The sequence below is a fragment of the Argopecten irradians genome, chromosome 1 (assembly GCF_041381155.1).
Source record: "Argopecten irradians isolate NY chromosome 1, Ai_NY, whole genome shotgun sequence".
NCBI classification, from domain to species: domain Eukaryota; kingdom Metazoa; phylum Mollusca; class Bivalvia; order Pectinida; family Pectinidae; genus Argopecten; species Argopecten irradians.
Genome location: NC_091134.1, coordinates 9,663,178 through 9,689,474, shown reverse-complemented (window position 1 = coordinate 9,689,474; position 26,297 = coordinate 9,663,178). Strand labels below are relative to the sequence as shown.

The window sequence follows — 26,297 nt, the reverse complement described above, 5'->3', positions numbered from 1 at the left end:
CTTAATTCTAGCATGATGGATTTGGCCAATTTGGGGAATTCTGCTACCACAATAATAGAAAGAGGGAATTTTAAATATTGGATTCGTTTTTAGATGTCTCTTTTAGTCCCTAGATATAGAAGGGTCCACTCGTTTACTAAATCAATTAGGGTAGGGAGTTCCAAAGGCTGATTATACGGAAGGCAAAAAAGATTTCTGATATAAACTGGAGCGACAGGCAATAGGACGGAAGTTGTTACACAACACGAGTATTGTGGTCATGTATTCTACTGTTTCGCGGAGGAAGTATATCATGAAGGAATTGAGGGACCAGTCCATGGACCATTTTGTGAAACTGGATTATTTTATGTTGTTCACGTCTTCGCTGGAGGGGAAGCCAGCCAGTTTCGGTATAAAGTTTTACTCTACTTGTCAGCTTAGTGGCACCAGTAACAATACGTGCTGCTTCCAACTGTATGTCTTCCAAAAGGTCGGATTGAGCCTTTGTAAGACAATCCCAGACAATATCACTATATGTAATGGATAATTTCCGAAAACCTGTCCATTATTAGAGAGAATGGATAGTACCGAGCCCGCAGGCGAGGTACAATCCATTCTCTCTAATAATGGACAGTTTTGAGGAATTTATCCTACTTAAAACCCATCATACCACTACTCACTACCTTGCGTACCCTGTTTGAGAAATGGGACATCCCATTTCAGGAATTGCACAGGTGTTCACTCACCTGTGACAAATAATGGACTAACAATGTTGAGATGCATGCACAGTCATTTAGTTTTACACCTTTGGAGGTACAACAGTGTTTTTGAACATGTCGGATAGTGATATTTTCCTTACTCGGCCATCATTTACATGTAGGGATGTACGCAGCTGTGATTCAGATTGTTTGCCTGTTTGATGAAGTGACCTATTTATTTCGCACAAGGACAGGTGCATTGTCTAACTTTACATCAAACACACAGGGACTTGTAACGTAGGTTTGTGAGAAATGTCTGTTGTGTATACGTGTGTACTATAGGCCTAATATACTATATAAAAGGACAAGGGAACCAACGGCTCGCTTGGAAGAGGTACACCTGCCTCTACAAAAGTCGCCGGTATTTCCGTCAAAACATGGATAAATATGTATATATTTAAATACTAAATATATTCTTAAATAAATTTTTCGATACGGAAAACACAACTTCAGACACGGTCATTTAAAATAATATATTAACATAAAGACCTTTATTTCACTATGAAACGCCGGAAAATGCAGTCCGATTTCCTCACTGTCGTTTTGCCTGTCCAGTGAAAATCTAGGTCAAAGGCACTCATATTCCCTTGTAACAAATTTTGTATGCATTCATTTCACTTTCTGGTGATATTTTCCCATTGCAAATACAAATAGGCTATCTCCGATCACTCTTTCATTAATCCAATCAACAACTAAGCGAGGAATCACTCTTTTTTTTATCCCGCACTCGACTCTTGTTCGTATAATCCCCGCCATATTGTAATTGATGATGGGGTTACCTTTTTAGGGTGTACCCGCCCTTACCCGATACTGCACTGGAATTCTGTACCCAGACTTTGTATAAATTAAGTTTTTATGGTTAAGGTTCTTTAGAAGTACCTTTATTTGAATACACGTACTCATACCGCAATGGTACATTGTAAGCTACACTTATTAATGTTGATTTATGCCACTGTGTGAAAGAAATTGCATTTCCAGTTCGGATATCCGACCTCTGACACAGGGCGACCCACTACAATCCCCCAGTGCCAACCAAGATTTAACAGTGGACAAGGAAAATCTGACTGACTTTACATCAATATACATACAAGCAAGGTGAGTTTTCGCTACAATTTAAACATAACTGTTTTTCCTAAAAAAATCTACCATACGCATGTTATAGATATGATAAAAAAACCCATATCTGATTGCTATGATAGCATTGCACTGGAATACAATGAAACCTGTCTAATCCGACACCACGTGGGTGTTTGGTCAGATTATTCAGGGTGTAGGAAAGTCAGATACTGTTGTATACTATTGTTGAATACGGAACAGTTACAGATAGGATAGGGAAAGCAGGTGTCAGATTAGACAGGTTTCGCTCTTAAGTATATTATGTTTAACCATAATCATCAGATTATATGTTATAAGGGTTGTGAGATATCTGATCTAAAAGACTGCATATTATCCCACCTCAGTCAAGAATCTAGAGTTCCTATTCCTCGTCAATTACAAGTTTTAAAAAGATGTAAAAAATAAATAATACAAGAATCTAATTATGTTTTTTTTTTTATTTAAGAACAGTAACAGCTAGAGGAAGGGGAAGTAAATTATTTCGATGGAGGAAACGTTATGAACTTAAATGTAAAATTTTGGATAGTCCATTTCTGTTCTTTCCCTGATCATGACCTGACAAACATTTCCTATTGAACCCGATTTCCTACCATTTTTTTTCTCTCACAGAGTAAGATTTTTTCTCATGAAATCACTGAAGATCTATCAGTTTACACTTACATCCTTCTGTTTGTATTCTTCTTATTACTAGCCAATCTCCTTGACATGATCTCCTTTTCCTCCTTTTATTCTCCATAAAACTCTTAACTTCAATATGTCTTCCATAGCTACTTAGGCGACTTAAGTTCCATCTAAATCCCTTAAAATTGCCTTATATTTGTGTTTATGACTGTCTGTTTCTCTATGACACTGCACATTTATTGACCATTATCATTGCCACCATTGCCACACATCTGAAACTTATTTAAAACATTTTGTACTTTATCCCTTTAGGTGGTTGCTTTCAATCGTACAGTCTCCAAAGTTGATGACTTCATGAACAATGAGGCCAAAGGAACAAACATCATTGGTGCCAAATCAATGGAGGATATGGTCAGCAATCTAAAAAAGCCGAGACGAGTCATGTTATTGGTGAAGGCTGGAGCAGCTGTGGATGCCTTCATTGACAAATTGGTAATATTATTTGTTAACTCCTAAAGACACATTTAGAATCTTCTAAATCAAAGACTAGATAAGTCCATAATGAAATTCCAGGGATGACAAGTTAATATGTATGGAATAGTTGAATTCAAACAATTAAAGTTGTGGTCAAATTTTCTAAATCTTTTATGAACAATACCAAACTATTGATTTGATTTCCACAATTTGTTAATATTTCATCTTATATGCCAACTTATTTATTTCAGGTTCCACTGTTGGAGAAAGGGGACATCATTATTGATGGCGGAAATTCAGAATACAAAGACACAAACGTAAGATTACACAGGACAAAGCCCTTTTTTGTGCATATTGATGGGAATATACATTGTATTATATATAACTAAGTGAATTGGGATGAAAATGTATGAAGCATGAATTCCTGAATCAAAATTAAGTATGAAATAATGTAAACCAGTCTGAACAAGTTTTATGAACGAAGTTTGAAGAAAGCTACCAAATTGTAATTGTGTTTAGTAGACGAGATGCAAGGGGAAATTTTGTATTAAATAGTGGAGATATATTTTGCATTTTAGAGAAGATGTAAAGACTTAGCTGAGAAAGGCCTTCTGTATGTGGGGAGTGGAGTAAGTGGTGGAGAAGATGGAGCCAGGTACGGGCCATCTCTCATGCCTGGAGGAGCACCAGAGGCATGGTACGTACATTTAGTTACCTTATTTATGGTGGTACATTGATTATATTATCTTTGAGTTTATTCTAGTTTTGTGTTGAAAAATAAAAATCAGAAAAATTAAACAAAAATTACATAACTTTACAATGTACATGTATATTGTCTAGTTTTGATAATGATAATGAGTTCCACAGTGACTTTTACAAGGACATACAATACAGATATACCACAGCCTCCCAAAAAAAACAGACATTCACACTTTCAAAGCATTGCATATAGTGAAGGCTGTCCTCAAATGACCTAAGTTGTTAGCAATGATAATAATAAGCTATATGTATGAACATTTTTAATTGTTCTTACTTCCTATTTCAGGCCACACATCAAGAATATTTTCCAGTCAATTGCAGCCAAGTCAGGGGACGAACCTTGTTGTGATTGGGTGAGTAGAACAATATCATTATTACAGTAAATATTGTTGCCTGGAAACAATTTAATAATCAACAACAGGGTTTACATTTCCCCATACACTTTTTTAAGAATAGAAAATGAAAAGAACCTCACTTTTTTATGGAACACCCTTGGCCAGTGCAACCCTGAACATAATATATTTATAAAATGAGTAAATGTTGTATTATTTAATTGTAGATATTAGTTTATTTTTCATGGAAGTTATGTTAAGAGTAGAACTTGACGGCCTGTGTTATACCCATTTACAACAGGTTGGCAGTGAGGGAGCTGGCCATTTTGTAAAGATGGTCCACAACGGCATTGAATATGGTGATATGCAGCTTATATGTGAGGCTTACAATGTCATGAAGGATGGGCTTGGCATGAACCAACTGGAAATGGCTGATGTGAGTAAAAGTGTTCCGAAGCTGGTGAATGTTCTTTCAAGGGTCTTTTAATCCATGTTACAGACTATGTATAATAATGCAATTGTAGATTGCTTTAGGTTGGTAAAAAGCTACTCTTGATTAATTGAAAATCTTTATATCATCAAAGTAGTTATTTTGTTAAGAGTTGTTTTATTTCTGATGGTGGCAAAGCCCGAAAATTGCTTCGATCACATGAGACAAGTATCACCAATCTAGCAATATAAACAAAAAACAAACAAATTAATTCTGTCAGAATGCAGAATCATACCTCTTTCAACTTCAGTGTGATATAGCTGGATTAGTCTGATTGTTTTTGTTGACAGGTTTTTGAAGAGTGGAATAAATCTGAATTAGATTCCTTCCTCATAGAAATTACCAGGGATATCCTTCGTTATAAAAATAAGGATGGCAGTTTCCTGTTGGAACAGATCCGTGACACAGCTGGACAGGTATATAGTATACTGTACAGATGATAATAATGTCATTCAATGTACACATTTGTTAGTGACATACTACAGTGAGAACACATTAACAGCTTTGCAAAGGGCAACATTTCCACCATTTCAAGGAGACAACAAGAACACAACTGTTACCCAAACTATAGACATTCATACAGGCAACAACATTGCATACCATACATGAGAAGCTACCCTTTAATGACATCTGTTGATAGTCTGTTAAGCCCAATCAATCAACCAACTAATTAATTGTACACCTTCTTAATTGAAAATCTGATTTGTAAACCATAATTTTTATTTTTTTTTTTATTTTTAGAAAGGCACAGGAAAGTGGACAGCAATATCAGCGCTTGAGTATGGTGTCCCAGTGTCTCTGATAGGTAAATAAAAATATTTTTGAAAAATTTGAATTGTGAAAAAAAAAATCATATAATAAATTTCTTACAAGATGGCAAAGCTAATTTTCACTGTGGAAAAGCACAAAATTGACATAGTAACAAATATTTGTAAATAATTCAACATTAAGATTATTTGAAAATGAAGGTATATGTTGTATGATCATCATTGTGATTAACATGACATTGTTGTAATGACCATGTTGATTTAAACCAGGTGAAGCTGTCTTTGCACGATGCCTGTCTGCTCTACAGACGGAGAGAATAGAAGCCAGCAAACAAATACAGGGACCAGAGCAAACCAAATATACTGGGGACAAGGCAGCATTAGTAAACGATCTCAAACTGGTACGTTACTATGGGCAAGACAAATTAAATTAATGATCTGAAATTGATACGTTACTATGGGTAAAAAGCATAGTTAAGTAAATAATCTCAAACTGATATATTATTATGGGTAAGTTAACTTTGGTGATCTCAAATTTTTAGGTCACCTGAGACGAAGTCTCAAGTGACCTATTCTAATCGCCTTTTGTCCGGCGTCGTCCGTCGTCCGTCGTGTGTCGTATGTCCGTAAACAATTTACATTTTCAACTTCTTCTCCAAAACTGCTGAAGCAATTTCAATGAAATTTTGTACAAACCTTCTAAGGCATAAGGCCAATCAAAATTGTGAATTATATGTTCCCCAACCCCCAGGGGGCTGTGGGAGGGGGCCAAAAAAGGTAAAATTGAGTAAAATTTCAAAAATCTTCTTCTCTACTCACAGATGTGGTAGAATCAAATACTCTTCATAGATAGAAAGGTCTTAAGGTCCTTTACAAAAATTGTGAATTATATGACCCTGGGGTCTCTAGTTTTCCCCTGGGGAGGGGGTTAAGTTTACTATAGTTTATATTCGGAAAACACATTTTTGCGCATAATTTGGTCTTTTGTAATAGGAAATCAGTCAAATGTTGTCAGAATTATCAGTATGAGATGGCCATTTAATCCTATTAACAAATTTTGTATGACTGACCTCCAGGGGCCTTAGGGGCGGGGTCAAAAGGGGTCATATAGGCTAAAACTTCAAAAATCTTCTTCTGAAATTCTGGAAATGGTAGAATCAAATACTTTTCATAAATAGAAAGGTCTTAAGGTCCTTTACAAAAATTGTGAATTATATGACCCTGGGGTCTCACGTTTCCCCTTGGGGAGGGGGTCAAGTTTACTATAGTTTATATAGGAAAAACACATTAATGAGCATTTTTTGCTCAATTTTCATAGGAAATGAGTCAAACTTGGTTAGAATTATTAGCCTGAGATAGCATTTTAATATCATATCCATATTGGTCCAGGCCGACCCCCTGGGGGCAGAGAGGCGGGGCCAAAAAAGGTCAAATAGGCTAAAACTTCAAAAATATTCTTTTAAAATTCTGGAAATGGTATAATCAAATACACTTTATAGATGAAAAGGTCTTAAAGTTTGTTTATAAAAATTGTAAATTATATGACCCTGGGGTCTCCTGTTTCCCCTTGGGGAGGGGGTCAAGTTTACTATAGTTTATATAGGAAAAACACATTAATGAGCATTTTTTGCTCAATTTTCATAGGAAATGAGTCAAACATGGTTAGAATTATTAGCCTGAGATAGCATTTTAATATCATATCCACATTGGTCCTGGCCGACCCCCTGGGGGCAGAGGTGCAGGGCTAAAAAAGGGTCAAATAGGCTAAAACTTCAAAAAATCTTCTAAAATTCTGGATATAGTATGCGTAGAATCAAATAATTATAGATTATAAAAATTGTGAATTATATGACCTTGGGGTCTCACGTTACCCCCTGGGGAGGGGTCAAGTTTACTTTTGTTTATATAGGAAAAAACATATTTGTGAACATTATTTGCCCAATTTTCGTAGGAAAATTAGTCAAACTTGATTAGAATTATTAGCCTAAGATATAGCCTTTTAACATCCATATCCGTCCTCGATGACCCCGCTGGGGGACCAGAGGGGCAGGACCAAACAGGGTCAAAAATGATTAAAAACATTTCAAAAAATACCCCTAAGTTCCACAGGTTTGATGGAAGCAAAATACTCTTCATAGTCCTAAAAGTCAAATTTATAAATCACTGACCAACTTCAAGGCCAGCATATCTGGAGTTTATATGTCTTTGATTTGTTTCATTATTTGTTTCATCTTTTAAATTATGCTAAGAACGCGAGGTGACCGTTAAGGCCCTTGGGCCTCTTGTTATGTTATAACTTTCTGTTTATTTTAGTAATTGATTTAGTGATTGATCACACATTATTTTCTTTTGTTTAGGCACTATATGCCTCCAAGATCGTATCCTATGCCCAAGGATTTATGTTGATGCGGGAAGCTGGATCAGAACTAAAATGGGACCTGAACTTTGGTGGAATAGCTCTTATGTGGAGAGGTGGATGTATTATCCGCAGGTTAGTTAAACCACTCAGAATAATTGGTATTGAATACTATATAAATCTGGATAATGTGATCAGTACTCGGTAATATACACCTCTATCTATGTCATCATGGCTGAAACAAGATCTTGTTTATATTATGCTTGGCGATTATTATCTTCATTGTTTATGTCAATTACGCTTCTATATTCAGTACTTAGTTAACACAATCAACCAGTTCTAATAAACACATTTCTGTTGGATTACAGCCGTTTCCTTGGTAAAATAAAAGAGGCCTTCGACAAAAACTCCAAGTTGAGTAACCTCCTCCTTGATGAGTACTTTAAGGCAGAGATACAGAAGTGCCAGGCTGCTTGGAGAAGGGTTGTGTCCACTGCTGTCCTACTTGGAATCCCCACACCAGCCTTCAGTACAGCTCTGGCTTTCTTTGATGGCTACAGGTCAGCCAGACTGCCTGCCAACCTCTTACAGGTAAATAGCATGTTACAATGAAATTGTATATTGAAAGACTGGTATATATAGATATTGATAACGTACACAGTAGAGATGTTATGGCTCAAAATTTGACAGATTCACACCAATATTTTTTTTGGACAGACAGGGGAAGGCTTGTTTAGTTTGAATCTGATAGCATATACCGGTAGACAATTAGTTTTAAAGACATTAAGATCTCAACCTTGTACATAAAATCAAGGATTTGAACATACGTACAATGTATTAAAATGAGCTGGGTCACCAACAAATGTTAGTAGTGTTTAGATCTTGGACTTAATCCAGCCACCTATGATTTTGATATTAAATGTAGTTCTTTCATCTTATACAGGCAAGTTACACGTAAATATCCCTTTCAATTATGTGATAATGAAAAATATGAATAACACTACAACCTACATGCGTAATTTCTGTACTATTTTAGATTTTATTTTACAATAATATTATTATTGTTTGTTCCAGGCACAGAGAGATTACTTCGGAGCACACACATACGAACTTCTGGCCAATCCTGGTAAATTCATCCACACCAATTGGACCGGCCATGGAGGCACTGTATCATCCAGTACATACGATGCGTAATGAGGATCAATGTGATTGACTGATTTGTTACACGCACACACAAGTTGACAAACATTGCATCATAATCACATGTAACTATTAATTTAGGTCTATAAGATAATTTCTGAAATTCTTGGATGGAAAGCTTGTGATTGGTGCTCAGACTTCACTATTTGCTCTGCATTTTACATCATGCTTACAGAAACCGCATTCATACTTGGAAGAAAAAGCAAACTAATTTCCAAAGTACCATAATGATCAAGTTTAGAAAAAAGTTAGCAACAATAAACACTAAGATATCCGAGATATCATAATGTTGTATAGCATACGACATTTTCATCAATTGATTCTTAATAAGTTTCATGAGATGTTTCAATGAAACAAAATTCCTTCATTTTAAACATTGCAATGCTTTAGCCAGATAAATGTTGTAAGAAGGATATGTGTGGAAAAATAAACTAATGCAGAAATAAAGAAGACTCTAGTATCAATAGATTTTATGTTGTCGACTTAATATATCAAACATAGTTATTAATTTCTATATGATAGTTATGTATATAATCGGATTTTATACTTATGATTGTTAGGTAGGATGAGTTGTATGAAACTGATCTTTGTTTAAATGTAGATATCTATACCTTGAATTGGTTTGCTCATATTCCATCAGAGGTACTCCCCTTTGCTTTACTCTGCCAATACTGTGAAGTAGTGCTAAGCTTATTTTTTGAGATTTGAGAGAGGTAAAGATCAGTATTGCTGTGTTAATTGTTGAGGAATCAACTTACTGTTTATGCCAGCTATGTTTGAGAGCTACCTAGATACCTATGTTGTATGCCATACATTTTGTACTAGATATACATATCAAGAAAGATTATTTGACCACAGGCGTTTGGTATAGACTTGAAACAACTCTCCATATTGAAATACTTTAGCAAGTCCCTATGGTCAAGACATCTGTGCATGAGCATGTTGATAGCTTATAATGCAAAATAATTTGTTGCAGAAATATTATTACTTCTAGTGTCTTTAGCTGTTGCTGCCATGCATTGAACATCTATATATTAAAGGCGCATTGGTGCATTTGTGATAAAATCTTTTTTTTGTGTGTAATTGATTATAAAATAACATTTTTACGGAAGAGTCTTAAAATCAAAGCTTTAGACTGTTGGACTGGTGTTTTCATGGTGCACAGATATTGTGTTGTTCAAATGATTTAATGTCTTGATGCTTTATCAAGCGTTATATTACATGAATTGTATTAAAGTAAAACTTATCTTGAGAGAAAAAAAAATCAAAGTTGTAGTCTTATTTTTTCGTGTACAATCAAAGCTATTAATTGAGTATTTTTATCATGATGTTCTCTTCTATTTAATTTATTTCTCTGATTAAATTAATTATAACTATTTATAGATACAAAATTTACATGTATTTAAAAAAATCAAAAAAATCATTGATCAACACTTTCTGAAATCCTTTACTTTTATTCCATTTTCTTTTTGAACAGAACATTAAAGCCATAATACTATATATGTTTACAAATATGTAAGTTATTCATATTTATGCAAGTTATTTAATCTAATCATTTCTGACTGACTCCAGTATAAATATTTTCTCCACAAAGCAATTTCTATAATATTACAAAGGTATTGTTAGGTAATATTGGATATGTAGTGTTAAATATTTAATCCAGAATCTTAAAACATTGTAATTGTGAATATTGAATAGAGTGGTATTTTGTTATAGTGATGTTAAGGACAATTCTGTATACAACGTATTGCTGTTTGACATACACTGTACTGTGTAACTCGGAAGTACAAATCTGTATATTGCTGTTTGACAAACACTGTACAGTGTAACTCGGAAGTACAAATCTGTATATTGCTTTTTGACATACACTGTACAGTGTAACTCGGAAGTACAATTCTGTATATTGCTTTTTGACATACACTGTACAGTGTAACTCGGAAGTACAATTCTGTATATTGCTGTTTGACATACACTGTACAGTGTAACTCGGAAGTACAATTCTGTATATTGCTGTTTGACATACACTGTACAGTGTAACTCGGAAGTACAATTCTGTATATTGCTGTTTGACATACACTGTACAGTGTAACTCGGAAGTACAATTCTGTATATTGCTGTTTGACATACACTGTACAGTGTAACTCGGAAGTACAATTCTGTATATTGCTGTTTGACATACACTGTACAGTGTAACTCGGAAGTACAATTCTGTATATTGCTGTTTGACATACACTGTACAGTGTAACTAGGAAGTACAAATCTGTATATTGCTGTTTGACATACACTGTACAGTGTAACTCGGTTAAATCGAACTGTAAGGGACTGTGACAAAACTTCTAGTTACCTGATTGTACTTTTATTCCATTATCAGAAATATGAAACATCACAGAAGCCAAATTTGGACCATAAGATTGATTAAAATGTTACTTAAAGTTGCAATATTTACACATTCTAAAAATGCAAAATAATGTATAGATTTTGATTTTCAAGATTAAGATACTTGAGGCGTTTTTTACGTGTGTGGAAGATTGTATTATCATTTAAGATTTATAAAGATACATGTGATTGTGATTCATATATATATACACAAATTATATATGTACTAACGATAATGAACAAAAACAATCCATTTCTTAACTTTATACATTTATAGAATACATGTATATGCCCTCATGAAAAATATTTCCGTTTTGAAAAACATTCATCTAATAATGTAACAGCTTTTGTATGTATTTCTGTCCAAAGAATAAAAAATTTCTTTGTATATCTTTGTTGTTTTGTATTTCGGTTGTAGGAATTCACACATTTCTTACATATACTTTATAAGATGGTTATGAGCTTATAAACGTTTCCAGTGAAGAGTCGTGACTGGGGGCCACCTTGTTAATCGATCGATTCCTAAACGCAATATGCACACCTAGGGCCCTAGGGGAACCTACATATGAAATTTGAGAATGACCCTTTCAGTACTTTCTGAGAAATAGCGATAACATTAACAATCAAAATCCAATATGGCTGCCTGGTGGCCATCTTGTTGACCTTTCGGTCCCAAAATTCAACGTGCACAGCTAAGGCCCTAAGGAAACCTACATATGAAAAAATTGATAATTATCTCTTCAAAACTTTCTGAGAAATAGCGATAACAAACTATAACTATCAAAATCCAAGATGGCCACATAGATGGCCACATTGTTTGACTGGTCGATTCCAAAACGCAATATGCACAACTAGGGCCCTAGGGTAATCTAAATTCATGTATGAAATTTGAAAACAATCCCTTCTGTTATCAGTACTTTCTGAGAAATAGCGATAACAAACTTTAACTATGAAAATCCAAGATGGCTGCCTGGCAACCATTTTGTTTACTGATCAATCCCAAAACGCAATATGCACAACTAGGGCTCAAGGAAAACCTCCATATGAAATTTGAGAATGATCCCATCAGCACTTTCTGAGTTATACCGATAACAAGAATTGTTAACGTACGGACGGAAGCACAGACCACGGACGAAAAGTGATTTGAACAGCCCACCATCATCACAGCCCACCATCTGATGATGGTGGGCTAAAAACTAACATTTCAATGTGAATTGATAGGTTTTTAATTCAATCTGACAAGTGTCGTCTGCTTCACTTTGTACAAGATAGGGTTATGATTTTTGGTGTTCCATCTCCACGGCCCATAGTTATCGGTTCCTTGATGTTACTCATATTCAAATATATCCTGCTCATGACATAAAGCGATTCAGTCTACTTCAATAACCGTAACCAGTGCTAGATTGATAATTCATTATTATTTATGTTTTAAGAACATCTGTGACCGTCTGTAATTATATTTGTTCTTTTGGAACACTTAACAAATGGGCAGAATCCCTTCAAGTAATTCGTACCATATAAGCAAAATGCTTGTTAGGTTCTTGTGTGTTTACATCTGTAGATATCACCTCTTTGACCCATTATTTATTAATACAAAACAATTTTAAATATACTCTACAACATCAACAACAAATAAAATGCAGTGTTGAAATCGACTGTATGTGTAATATTATTGTAAGAAATCACTTTTATTTTACATCTTGTAATATTCTCAAAGCTTAGAATTTCTTCGTTCTTCCTTTCCGTCAATTTGTGGAGCATATTGAAACAAATCAAAATCATTAATTTTACCAAAAAAAATTGGTTATCCTTATAAATTCGTATTATTCTAATATCTGTCAACTTGCTATCGTGTTGATATGTTTACTAGATCCTATGCTATTGGGATTGTGGTTTTACAAAAGTACCAATTTGAGCTTTGGCAAAAACGTCAAAGTTAGTCTTCTTTCACTCTCTTCCACCATTTGATGACAGGTTCGCCATTGTTTATTGGTCGAACTATATCCCATGCGAGTGGTCTAAATAGAGTTGTTGGAATCTCATACTCTCTCCCTGCGTCTCGAAACGCAACCCTTATCTTATCCCGGACCGTTACCGGACTCTCCCAGTTAGTGTGAGGGGTATCAGACGGAAGGTTATGTAAGGCAAAGCTGATCTCCGGCTGGAATAAAATGAAGCCATTTCGAGCACCAAAAGCATAACGAGAGTTTGTGTCTGGATAAAAAGGAGCAAATGTTGTGATAAAATATGTAATCTCATTGAACTGGAAGACCCATCCTCTCTGGTTTCTTGTGTCAATGGTATCCATACATCTGGCGCTTTTTGGGTCCACGTCAGAGAGAACATGAAGCACTCGCCGGACACTATCCGAAAAAATCTATAAAAAGGATATTAATACTGTAAAAGTAAATATTTGATCTTTTATTTTTATTTTAGAAATAAAATGTAATTAATTAAATGTTTCATTATTCATTTCTTATATAGTATGAAATTAAATGTTTGACATTTGATTTCTGAGAGGTAGGAGCTTTTAAATGTTTTATACTTGATTTACATTCGTTACTTCCCAAACCAACGTGGATATTTACCTCTATATCCGAGACATATGGGTCATTTGGTAATTCTATTAAAAAGCCATCAAGGCGGTGTTGTCTACACATCATAGAAAATTTCAGAAATGTTGGCGCTAACCTGTAACGTAATAAATGGTAAAATCATTACCTGTCAAGCTACGGTGAAACTGCCAGCGTTCATTAAATAAAATAAGATTTTTTGAAATAAGTCCAAGCTAAAAACGTACAGCACTGCAATAAAAGTGGTATTATATATTTTTTTCTCGTTGCCACCAATCGCACATGTTCCCTTATAGTTTCGTATGTTTTTGTTTTACGTGCCTTGCAACAATGTCTATTTATTTGTGGCGATATATAACGTTAGAAACCAAAACTTAAATCGACTATTTTCGCTGAATTTCAGCTTTCAGATTTTTCCTGGTCATTGAAATATATACATATTCATTTAAACAGAACCTTATAGGCAAAATGTATTAGATTGTTTCTATAGCTACAAGTAAGCAGTAGTATTATGATTCACTTAAACTGCTTTATAAAGTAAACATTAACACGGACGTTTTGCAATGAAACAAGAATGAAATGGGAACATGTTTTGAATGATGGAATAGACGGTAAAATAATAAATTCAACTGGTTGTTGATCATAGCATGAGAAGTTAACATACATGGTACATGTATATATTACTAGTTCACGATTTTGCATACGATGGGAACCTCAGTAAATGATTGGACGATTTACATTGGAATTTTATTTTTTTTCTTCAGAAATAGGCAACACATGTACGTTATAATAATTATAATGTGCGTGTAAAGTTACTTACCGGTATATGTTTTCTTCTGAGGTGTTCACCAAAAATATGTAAAAGAATGAAAATAAGTGTAAGGAATGGAGCGTATACATTACTATAGGAAACAATTCATTGCATTACTACAGAAGTAGCATTCCTAATTACTAAAGGCAAATGTACCAAACAATAGCAGCGTTTTCTGTTAATCTACCATATATAGATCTAGGTACATGTATATGCGGTTTGTAGTATCCTCTAATTATTCCTAAGAAGTCGGAAATTATTTGTGCAAATGTATGATAAGTAAAGGTGATCGACAACCTCTCTGCTATCCTCACCGGTCAATGTGGATTCAAGATAATTTTGAGACACATCCTCACAATTACCTTCGTCAACCATGTTTACTACGAGTGCGCTACTATATGTGGATTCAAGATAATTTTGAGACACATCCTCACAATTACCTTCGTCAACCATGTTTACTACGAGTGCGCTACTATACTTTTGATATAGAACAAATGTATTATACTTTTCGACAACGCATGCAAACACTTAAATATTCTATCTTAACCATTAGTAATTATTTTGATTTTTCTCCCTAGTAGGAATGTACATCACCAGAAGCACTAAAGATAACATCATTACTGGCCTCGATGTACGTCGTATTTCGAGCGTCAATATTGCAGCTTCTGTTTCTAAGGAACACACAAATATGTAGTGTCCAACACGTACCCGTTTAATAATAAGTCTTGGCTATCAAATAAAACAGATGCAGCGGAGGAGATGTAATCTTGAAAGCAATGCTTTAATACATAATCTGCTTGAATATTTTAATCAAAGAATGACATTACATTCTTCTGTAAAACCTTGACATATAACTCGAGACCTAGGATTGTTGTCACCTGCCTACGCCAGTGGAAAGATGTTCCAAACAATCATCAAATAAAAACATTTCTCTAAAAAGGACGGTTGTTTTTTTACAACATTGTAGCAGTTTGTGATTTTTACAAAAAGGTAACCTTTTCATATATCAAAGCCAGTTGACTGTAGTTGACTCTTGTTTTTCATGCCAGAATTTATTTAATGGATGACAATCAATTTTCGAGAATTAATAACGCCATTTAGTTATTTTTTTTATTTAATACTAAATACTCATTTTGCATGATAATTTTAATAGTGGTTTTTATAAGTTTAATATTACAAACAAAATATATGACTCGGTATTTCTGTATTTCTTACTATCGAAAACTACGTACAACTACGTGTCTACAAGTGGGTTTCGGTGAAGAAGACAACCAAATACAGTTCAATTGTTTCATACAGATGAGTTTGCAAAATGAAATTTTAAATCTATATTCTTACATGTTTTAACTCTGTTCGATATTTCTTCCTTTGTTTGTAAATATGGATATTTCATTTTCATCAAAACTTTTCATACTGAATATATATTCTTAATGTAAAACTAAGCTACAAAGGTCATAAAATGAAATATTTTAATTTAAATATTATAGTTTGCTATTTAAATATTATTTGTTGAAAAATGTCACTTGATGTTAATAAAAGTACGATATATCTTGGTTTTTGTTTAAAAAGGCAACGTGAAGTAAGCACCAGATTCGGGATTCGGGGTTCGAATAACGAATCCAGTGCCATCACCTTATCCGTTATTAAAAATGAACAAACAAGAAACAATTTCAAAACATAAACAATAGGCCCATGGGCCTTAACGGTCATCTGACTATTGGTAAAATACAACATAGTCGTTTAAAGATTTTAGCCTGTTTGACCCCTGTTAATGAAGATCAAGGTCATTTTTTCAAAAACAAAAAACAAATATGGTAGCCCTTCATCCCAGCAAGTCACAGGCCCAATGTCAAGTCTCTAGGCATTTTAGTTATCCACAAAAAAGTTATTTCAAGATTTTAGCCTATTTGACCCCTGTGACCTTGGATGAAGGTCAAGGTCATTAATTTGAACAGACTTAGTAGCCCTTTTTCAAAGCATGCTGCAGACCCAATATGAATATCATGGGCCTTTCAGACTTGAGAAGAGTTTTTTTAAAAGACTTTAGCCTATTTGACCCTTGTGATCTTAAATGAAGGTCAATATCATTCATCTCAGCATGTCACGGGTCAAATATGAGCAAACTAGACCTTCGGGTCTTGAGAAGAAGTCCTTTAAAGATTTAAGCCTATTTGACCCATGGGACCATGAATGAAGGTCAAGGTCATTCATTTGAACAAATTTGGTAGCCCTTCATCGCAGCATGTCACAGGCCCAATATCAGATCTCTAAGCATCCTAGTGATTCTCAAAACGTCATTTGAAAATTTTAGCCTTTTAGACCCCTGTGATCTTGATTGAAGGTCAAGGTCATTCATTTGAACAAACTTGGTAACCCTTCATCCCAGCATGCTGCATGTCCAATATCAGCATCATAGACCTTTTGGTTTCTCGAGAAGAAGTTGTTTAAAGATTTTAACCTATTTGACCCCTGCGACCCTGGATGAAGGTCAAGGTCATTAATTTGAACAAACATTAACTTGTTAGCCCTTTATCAAAGCATGCTGCAGACCCAATATGAATATCATGGGCCTTTCAGACTTGAGAAGAGGTTTTTAAAATATTTAGCCTATTTAACCCTTATGATCGTAAATGAAGGTCAATATCATTCATCTCAGCATGTCACGGGTCAAATATGAGCAAACTAGACCTTTCGGTTCTTGAGAAGAAGCCCTTTAAAGATTTAAGCCTATGTGACCCATGGGACCTTGAATGAAGGTCAAGGTCATTCATTTGAACAAATTTGGTAGCCCTTCATCCCAGCATGTCACAGGCCCAATATCAGATCTAACGGGCGCTATTCTATTTATCTGCCACCAAGATTGCATTTATATCTCCAATAAATGCAATCTAACAACCCTTTAATTGTTAATTAAACGTCACAAACCAATAGCCCAAATGTTCAAGGACTCCGCTACCTGTTTACATCTTAATGTATATATCTTAACAGAAATCAAGAGGTCCCTGACGCTACTTCGTTATATGATGACAAACTTTAGAAATATCACAGAATATTAAACAGGTGTGCTTTCTTTCCTAGTTTCAACAGCATTTTAGTACAGTTACAATTCAATCATTGAGCGAATGAAAGGGACGATTTCTGACTTTAATCAAGACATCATTGGTGTGTTTAAAGATGAAGTATGTCCTTTAACCCCTCCTCGATACTTCATGAGCTCCTATCACTTACGATCTCTGCACACCAAAAAACTAGAGGTAGTTCAGGGGAGAAAATCTGAACCAATCATAGGCCAACAAATTTTTGTTTTTGAAAACTACAGAGAGAGCAACGCTCAACTTCAAAACCACAGCCAACCACAGTGTACCATTATACGCCTCTTTTGATGTAAATCAAAAGACTAAATTCATTATTTAACTTTTATATGTATTTATCGCAATTTTTAATCATTAGTGTAGATTGTTGTTGGGAAAGGTCTTATAAAAGTTGTGATAATATCCTGTTTTAAATGTTTTATGCAATGAAAATCCGTTTAAATTTAAACGACTAAAATACCTGTTCAGTTGCATCCAGTTTTACTACGAGATAGGCCAGGGTGTAGAGATCGTATGTGATCGGAAGCCTTGGAGTATCGAGAATGTTCCTCCTAATTAATAAGAAATATTTATGATAAAAGGGGCAAGTAAAACAATTCTGTGTGTTTTCTTGGCGCTTTCACGGTTGCCGCTGTTGAAATCACGGGAATGTTACAGTTTACAATATGGTCCCACCAGAGTACACAAGACCATTTTTAGACGTGTTAGGGTCAAAAATCGGTAAAAATCATATTCTACATTGTACGTGTATAGTACAATGTAGAATATGATTTTTTATCTAAACTCCTGAAATGTTTGAATATGGCCTATGGTTTTTTTGGTGAGTCCATTGATAAAAACTGCAACTACATGCAATTCTCTTGTCCTTGTGGTTGAATGTAAATGTTCTGCGTTGTCTGTAACCGTTGAAATGGTATTTTCCTATCACTTCAGGGCTGCCGCCTCTTTTCCTTGGAATTAAACTGCTGTTTTTTTGGAACCGTTAAAATGGTATTTTCCAGCACCTCAGGGCTGCCGCCTCTCTTCCTTGGAACTGCTGTCTGACATCGATCTTTATGGGTATTGCTTTTTTAGCGCTCTCATGACATTGATCTTTATGTGAGTTGATTTTTTTAGCACTCTCATGACATCGATCTTAATGTGAATCACAGGCGTCTGCATCTGGTTTTGGAAAAATAAAATAGCCTACCCCTACTTTATATAGTAAGGTTAGGTTATCATGTTTTTATCAAACCAGAAGCAGACGCCTGTGTGTGAATTGAAATATTTTCACGATGGAATTAAAATATCACAGCATTGTTTGACTAGTCTTTTGAAATATATACATTCCATACTTACCAAGACTTATCTCACTTGTCAACTCGTTTGATCCCCACAACCTAGACTTCTTAGCGAATACACATTCCGTATTTTGTTTGATGACGTTGAAGTGATCGAGACTACTGACGTTTTCGGCGTCATACGTCACAAGTTCAGTAATGGCCATGGCTACATCCTGTTTCAGTACTCCCGGAGAAACCTTTGGATACAATTCGTCTAGGATTTGCTTTGTAGTTAATTCTTTCCTTGGTGTCCTCGATTCTATGATGAGTTTTACTATCCTTGGTATGTATACAGAGGCTAAGGGAAAAAAAGACAACTGATCATATTCATAGCAAAACATTTATATATGCATATACATAGATTCTATATGTCGTTCTAAAATCCCTGATATTTCGTTTATCACAGTATCAAGTACAAGTAAGTTTTGATAAATAATTGAGCAATCAAATAAAAGAACATGACATGTCTTAAATGAAAGTTCATTATTCATAAGTCTTTTTCTCCATTATTCATCTTGAAAAAACCTATCATGTAAGAATACTTTGACCCTTGCCACAGCTATGCATTATAGTACAAGAAAGATAACTCTAACATACAATGTAATACTCACCAAGGAATAGCATAAGAGCTAGGAATGCTGACAAAGTGATATAACGGACAGGGCCGAATACAGGAATAGAACAGCACAACATGCCCTCACACCTATCACCAAAGTGACCACTTTTGACTCCATCTTTCTTTTAAAGAACAGTCAGTCTCCTCTTATTACAATATATCACATACACACACATATTATCTGTACATGTATGTTTGGTCTTGTACATGTATTGTATAGCTGTAACTAGTACTGTTAAAGACTCTAACACCGGTACCAGTTAGGACGCGTCGATGCCATTCAACCAAAAAGCACATACATGTATACTCTTTAAATAAAGTGCCACACTGAGCAGTTATAATTAGAAACAGTTAAATATATACATATATATTTGTACACGTAACTCACAAATGACGTAGTAGCTAAATTTAGCCAAAACGCTGATTCTTAAAGCCAGTTCTTAAATCATTTATTGTGGTACGGTTGAGCAACTCTGTGGATATAACGAGATTCAAAACCAGCTATTTAGACCTACTGCAACAGCTAGAATGTCTGCGTTCGAAAAGAACTTTGTTTACATTTTCATGGGTATGCGTGTTTCCTGGTGTCGTAAACTGGGCGCAGGTGATAGGGATATGTCGCAAAATGGAGGACATCATTCAATGTATGGGAAGTGCTATATTAGGTCCTAAATAAAATTCAAAAAGTCAATTCGATAAAACAAAAATTTCGGAGAGTCCTTTGTATTTACTATAAAGTTCACTCGAAACTACATTATAAATGATAGTTATAGGATCGATCTTAAGTCAGGTTTTGTAAATAAAAGCCTGATTTCTCATGGCAATTAGATGGAACCACAGGAACCTGGCACGGATTTTTAACCAACAAATTATCTGTATATGTAAAAGTATCAAGAGTTTTTTTTTCATGAACTCGACGGTAGAGAAAAATGGAGATAATTTTAATCTATGGTTTGTTGTTGTTGTTTTGTCAGTGACGCATTCATGTATCTTACATTAATTAGAGAAACATAATTGATCTTTCCAACAAGTGCTTTGTAACGAAAATGGTCAAAGGAGATTGTGGTTGAACAAGAAATCAAGCACACCGACCCCCTATTTTTATGATGGTTCTACATACAGCAACTTCTTTCTATTGAACTGCAAAATATTAGAGAAAAAATGGTATCAGAACTTTATCCGTGACGCGTTGAATCTGTGGAAAATTGTAAAAAATGGTATTTTAATTGTCAAAAATTAGGGTATTGGGGTCAGATATACAACTGATTCGGGCAAAAATAATGGGTCGACTACATGTATGATATTATTACTTTCATAAAGAAAGCACAAGGTTTTGTCAATTTGACAATATTCGTAGCTACCAGACAACAAATTTGCAAAATATTACTTTTAATTGGTTTGTAGTCTTCATGCCCAAAACAGTAAAATTCCGCTAAAATCACAATTAACATGTACGTCAAATAACTATCTTAATTCATATATTTGCTCAAAATCAAGCACACCAGCACATTGTTTTTATATTCCATTTTTAAATATGTATTGAATGTATATATAAGAACAAAAAGTGTTTTTTATATAGCAGAAATTAAAGATGCTCCATCGCTGACAAATGGTATTTTTTCACTATAAAAAACAGGAGCAGACGATTTAGTAGTTTTCTTCTGTTACAAAAGTTACTTACTTTATACCATTACCACCATTGAAAAGTTTGAGCTTCTAATTTTACTTAAAGTTAAAAATATGAAAATAATTAATTGCATCCCGAAAAAATTCCGTGGCACTATATTCTATATGAAATGAAGTACTGACTGTGCATGCACCAAAGGCGAAATAAATTATTTTATATTATTTTTGTGTTAATTAGGTTTTGTGCTTAATTAGGTATTTTGTAAACTATAACTACAGTGTGGAATAAATTCACAACGAGTGTGTGACCTGTTGGATATGGAAATTATATCCACACGATAGTGAGTTATTTTTGAAAAGTTTTGGCGTCACATCAAATAGCATGACACGATTATTGATGCGTTGACAAATGATGGCACGACACTCAGAAAGCAGTTGTTCGGTCAAAGTTCACCGTGTCAGCCAATCAGAACGCGTACAGAGTTTATACCACGTGTGGTGTAAACAAATTGTTAATCAACAGCTGCATCGTTTATTTGATACCCTGAGAGTTGAATAACACTGGCTATTGTGGTAGAAACACGATTAAACACGAATTATTGTTCGAATAATGAATATCATTTATGCTCTGTCGGCGGTGGAGCATCTTTAACAGTTGATCTTATGGTATTTGCATGTTTCACAGAACAAAACTAACAAAACGAGAATTAGACTTATCAGGAAAGCAAATCGATGAATCTGGAACATATCCCAAACTACACATCATTACGTACATCCTACTTACTTTGTTAATAATCCGTTGACAAAGTCATAGAGAGGCTACGAAAAATATCCGCTTGTGAAGTTGTTAGTATAATAAGATGAAAAGGTAAAAAGGTGTCAAAGATGTCACTTTATAATAAGCCTGAACTTTTTAGACCATTGCTTAGCTTCGGAGTTTCTCTATGAATACTGTGTACTTACGGATTTGTGAAATTAAAACCTATATTCATCTCAAAACGTTTGGTGCTGAATAATATATAAAATACTTTTGCCGATTTCCGTGTGTGAAAATCATGGCGCATAACACTTTTTAATGATTCGATTTAAAATCATCAAATACAACAATAGCATATGTCTTTTGTTTTGATCATAGCGAGAATAGCTCAATTTGGAAAGCCATATTGAAATTTAGGTTTGTTTGGAAAGTCATTGATTATTTTGCTTTGGCATCAAAAGAATTGCAAGTGATAATTCATATTTTTGATAGTTTTGGTATGACTTCAAGACAAAAATACCAGTTATATTTCATGGAGTGAGGTGGAAATTTTGATATTTTTCACTGGTGCTTCGCACTCGTGAAAAAATATTAAAATTTCCACCTCACTCCATGAAATATAAACTGGTATTCATCAAGAAACAAGGAATAACCTCTACATATCTGGCGATAAATTTTGTAATGTTATTTGAATGGAGTGGTTTTCAGCCCTAAAGAATCTACAAGACGTTACCGGCAACTTTGTAACTGCAGAAATATCATCGTCAGGAACGCTTGTTATCACCTAAGTATTAAGTGGACGCGATTAGATATAAAATACTAACAGTATAGATGTCTCTTTCATCACAAATGTCCGACCTCTGAATGAAGATTAACTGTATATGAATGAAGATATACTGTTTAACGATTAGATAGATTATTATAATATCTATGGACATACAAAGTACCATGTTTCTTATTTCATACATACATGTATGTAAAATAGGATTATTTCTGTTATTTGTAAATTTCATTGAAGTAATTCAAAATTCAAATTTTGCAAGATCACCTATTTTTTTTCTTTTATCCAAGCCAAGGAGTGTCATACATCAAAATAAAAGCATATCCTACATTTAAACTTTTTTTTTTAATCTTTACCATTTTATTTTAAAAACAAATATTAAAAACGGTAAAAAATATATCATTACATTTCCCGCATCCCCGGTTATGGAATATTTCTATCTAATTTGTCTGAATTAATCTAATGTTCATCACATAATAACGACAAAATATAATAATATCGTATTTGTGAATAACTGACCGGTATATGAATACGTAAAGTAACGGTATTTTAGACCTTTAATTTAAGATACGAGGTAATAGACGTAGTAACGGTAATTCGTCGGCCGTCAAATATCATTTTAAGACATAGATAATCACTGATGTTTTTTTTTAGAAAATGGTGTAATTTAAACTAGTAGAGAAACTTTAAGACACAAAATAAGGACATTTCAGCGAACTCCTTTGAATGATTAGACAGATCTAGTACGTGGTCCTTAAATATTTGATTCGGCAAGATAGACCGTCTCTATAATATTTGACTGATGTCACAAACATTAGTCCCGGTCGCTGAAAATTTGACCACCACAATAAAATTAGACTGAGATCATCAAAATTCCACCCGGTCGCTTAAATTAGATCATTGCTGTAATATTAGACTGAGGCCATCACAACAATCTGACCCAGTCGCTGAAAATTAGACTCGTCACTAAAAATTAGACCACAACTATAAAATTAGACCTGCCACTGAAAATTAGACCACCGCTGCAATATTAGACGATGGTCACTGAAAATTAGACCGGTCACTGAAAATTATACCACTGCTGCAATATTAGACGGTGGTCACTGAAAATTAGACCGCTCACTGAAAATTAGACCCATCACTGGAAATTAGACCCATCACTGAAAATTAGACCAGGTTACTGAAAATTAGACCCATCACTGAAAATTACACCCGGTCACTGAAAATTAGACCCATCATTGAAAACTAGACCCGGTCACTGAAAATTAGACCCGTCATTGAAAATTAGACCGCTGCTGTAATATTAGACCGGGGTCATGGAAATTAGTACCATGGTGGTTACTTTTAGACCAGTTTGTTCAGAATTAGACTTTTTCTGATTATTAGGTCATTTTCTCTCAATATTATGCCTGTTTTGAAAATTAGGGCAATTTCTGTCAAAATTAGGCATTATGGTCTTCCAGTGTAACGTATTGATAGTGTTATATGTTGTAGTGTCTAAGTGGGTAGATTATCTCCCCTTAGACGAGAGTAATTTATTGTATAGTTGTAAAGGGGCGAATTGTCTCCCCCTGATATTATATGGTATAGAGGAGACAAATTGTCTCTCCTGACTTTAGATTATAGAGGGAACAGATTGTCTCCCCTTGTATTTATTATAGATAGCAGAAGCTATATCTATTCGTGTAAAGTCGAATTTATAATAGTTGTTCTGGAGTTTATAAATAGATTAACTCTAATATTATTTATATATATTGTGAATCTGATGTTGATATACTGTAGGCTACACAGGGATCTTGTATGTATGTATGATTAATATGAATGTTATGTTATTATGTATTACTGAAATGTGAACTTGTACTTAATGAGTCTTGTTTTATCTTGTTACAGACTCTACCTTTATGCATTTATACGCTTCATGGATTATGCGCACGTACACTTGTACATATATAAAGAATAAAGAATCATGACCTAGAAGATGGAGTGTGTCATTTGTCAGTAACCACATATCATCTGTATCATCTGGGACTTAACCCAACCCAGCAACAGGTATAACTTAGAAATAACTCAACTACGTTATATTTGTTTGTCGATAAGAGCATTTATTGACTAAATGCCAATACAAAATAATAATTTGGTTTCATAGTATTATATATACCATTAAATATATTTCTAAAATTTTATCACATTACCTGAAGATGGGGGAAAACAATTACACAACGCCACAAACTTGAGTGCAAATAACAGTGCTCAGGTACCCATATCCAGGTATTCACACTCTGTGCAAACAACCCACGTATAGCACATACATGTAGGTACAATCTGGTAGCCTAACCATTATAAGAGAAATAAACTTATTAGCAAAAATTGATAATTGTGAATGAAAAGCGACAATCCGATATTTTAGATATTTGTTCTTAGCTTAGATCATGGAACTGTGGACTGTTGATCACAGATCAATCTATAACCTTATAGGCTGACGATTGAAGGTCGACTGGGCGCTAATAGATACGCTAATAGATACAGGTTTAGTGCATATATCACGACAATAATGGGATGGTTGTACTTTTAAAAAAACTTATATATATCTTTATACGATATTTTAGTTGTGAAAAGCTGTGGGTTCTCAATAAATATGATATTTTAAACATATCAAACGAACGAAACAGATGTTTTCTTAAATCCCTGTTTACAGGTGATGCTTCATGTATATATACCTTGTACGTTTGTATAATTGTTAATGGCAACGGAAATAGAAACTCGGAATAATTAAAATAAAAATCTAATGATAGAAGTTATTGGGGATAAATAAATCAGTGATAATTGATGAAATTGGAGAAGTTTCATTTCTAATTAAATGAAAGTTGAAATATGCGTATGCAGTATGACAAGATGGGTTGACACATGTACATGTAATTTAGGGATTTTACCGAATGTCATTTTGGTCGAGATGATTTAATCCACAGAATATGCACTTTTCGAGACAGCTTATGGAATTTCAATTCCATGATTATTGTTTTTAATTATTGCTGTTCAAATAACTTATTGTTTAAAGTGAACAGTCGGGCAAGGATGGCTAAAGTCGGTAAAAATGGTGTGAATGTATCCAGTATAATTTCTTATGAAATGGAAAAATAAAAATATCTCGTCAAAATCTGTCTGCGTACGAAGAAATTATCTAAATTATGGGAATTCTAAAACGTCCTGCCGGCTCACTATGTCCGTGGTTACATTTCCACACAGCCTCGCTTTCAATGCTTTCAACTTTTCTTTACTTTAATGGTCAGAACTGGGAAACTAAGCAGAACTTGACCGTTGTATTAATATGTGAGAACTTCTGGAAGGCCAATGAACGCATTTAGACTGGTTTTCTTTGCCCGACTATTCACTTTAAAGTCATAACTAATAAAGAGAAAGATTGTGCACGTTAAGAATTGCAAAATGCTCACCCTGTCAAAATTAGTTATATGATAATAAAATAAGTAATAGTA

General features: G+C 34.3%; 1 protein-coding gene and 1 pseudogene across 1 annotated transcript in view; one reads left to right on the top strand and one right to left on the bottom strand.

The window, feature by feature from the left end:
- Window positions 1-11,616, top strand: part of LOC138316998 (6-phosphogluconate dehydrogenase, decarboxylating-like) — a 22,177-nt gene extending 10,561 nt beyond the window's left edge. The window contains exons 3-13 of the mRNA XM_069258635.1: window positions 2,787-2,966; window positions 3,200-3,265; window positions 3,527-3,645; window positions 3,994-4,060; window positions 4,341-4,475; window positions 4,820-4,945; window positions 5,271-5,334; window positions 5,567-5,697; window positions 7,654-7,787; window positions 8,021-8,243; window positions 8,727-11,616. Coding sequence (XP_069114736.1) covers window positions 2,787-2,966; window positions 3,200-3,265; window positions 3,527-3,645; window positions 3,994-4,060; window positions 4,341-4,475; window positions 4,820-4,945; window positions 5,271-5,334; window positions 5,567-5,697; window positions 7,654-7,787; window positions 8,021-8,243; window positions 8,727-8,846 — 1,365 coding nt within the window. The 3' untranslated portion in view covers window positions 8,847-11,616. The remainder of the gene's footprint in view (window positions 1-2,786; window positions 2,967-3,199; window positions 3,266-3,526; window positions 3,646-3,993; window positions 4,061-4,340; window positions 4,476-4,819; window positions 4,946-5,270; window positions 5,335-5,566; window positions 5,698-7,653; window positions 7,788-8,020; window positions 8,244-8,726) is intronic.
- An 820-nt stretch (window positions 11,617-12,436) lies between these two features.
- Window positions 12,437-20,224, bottom strand: LOC138317009 (uncharacterized; annotated as a pseudogene).
- Window positions 20,225-26,297: the final 6,073 nt, after the last annotated feature.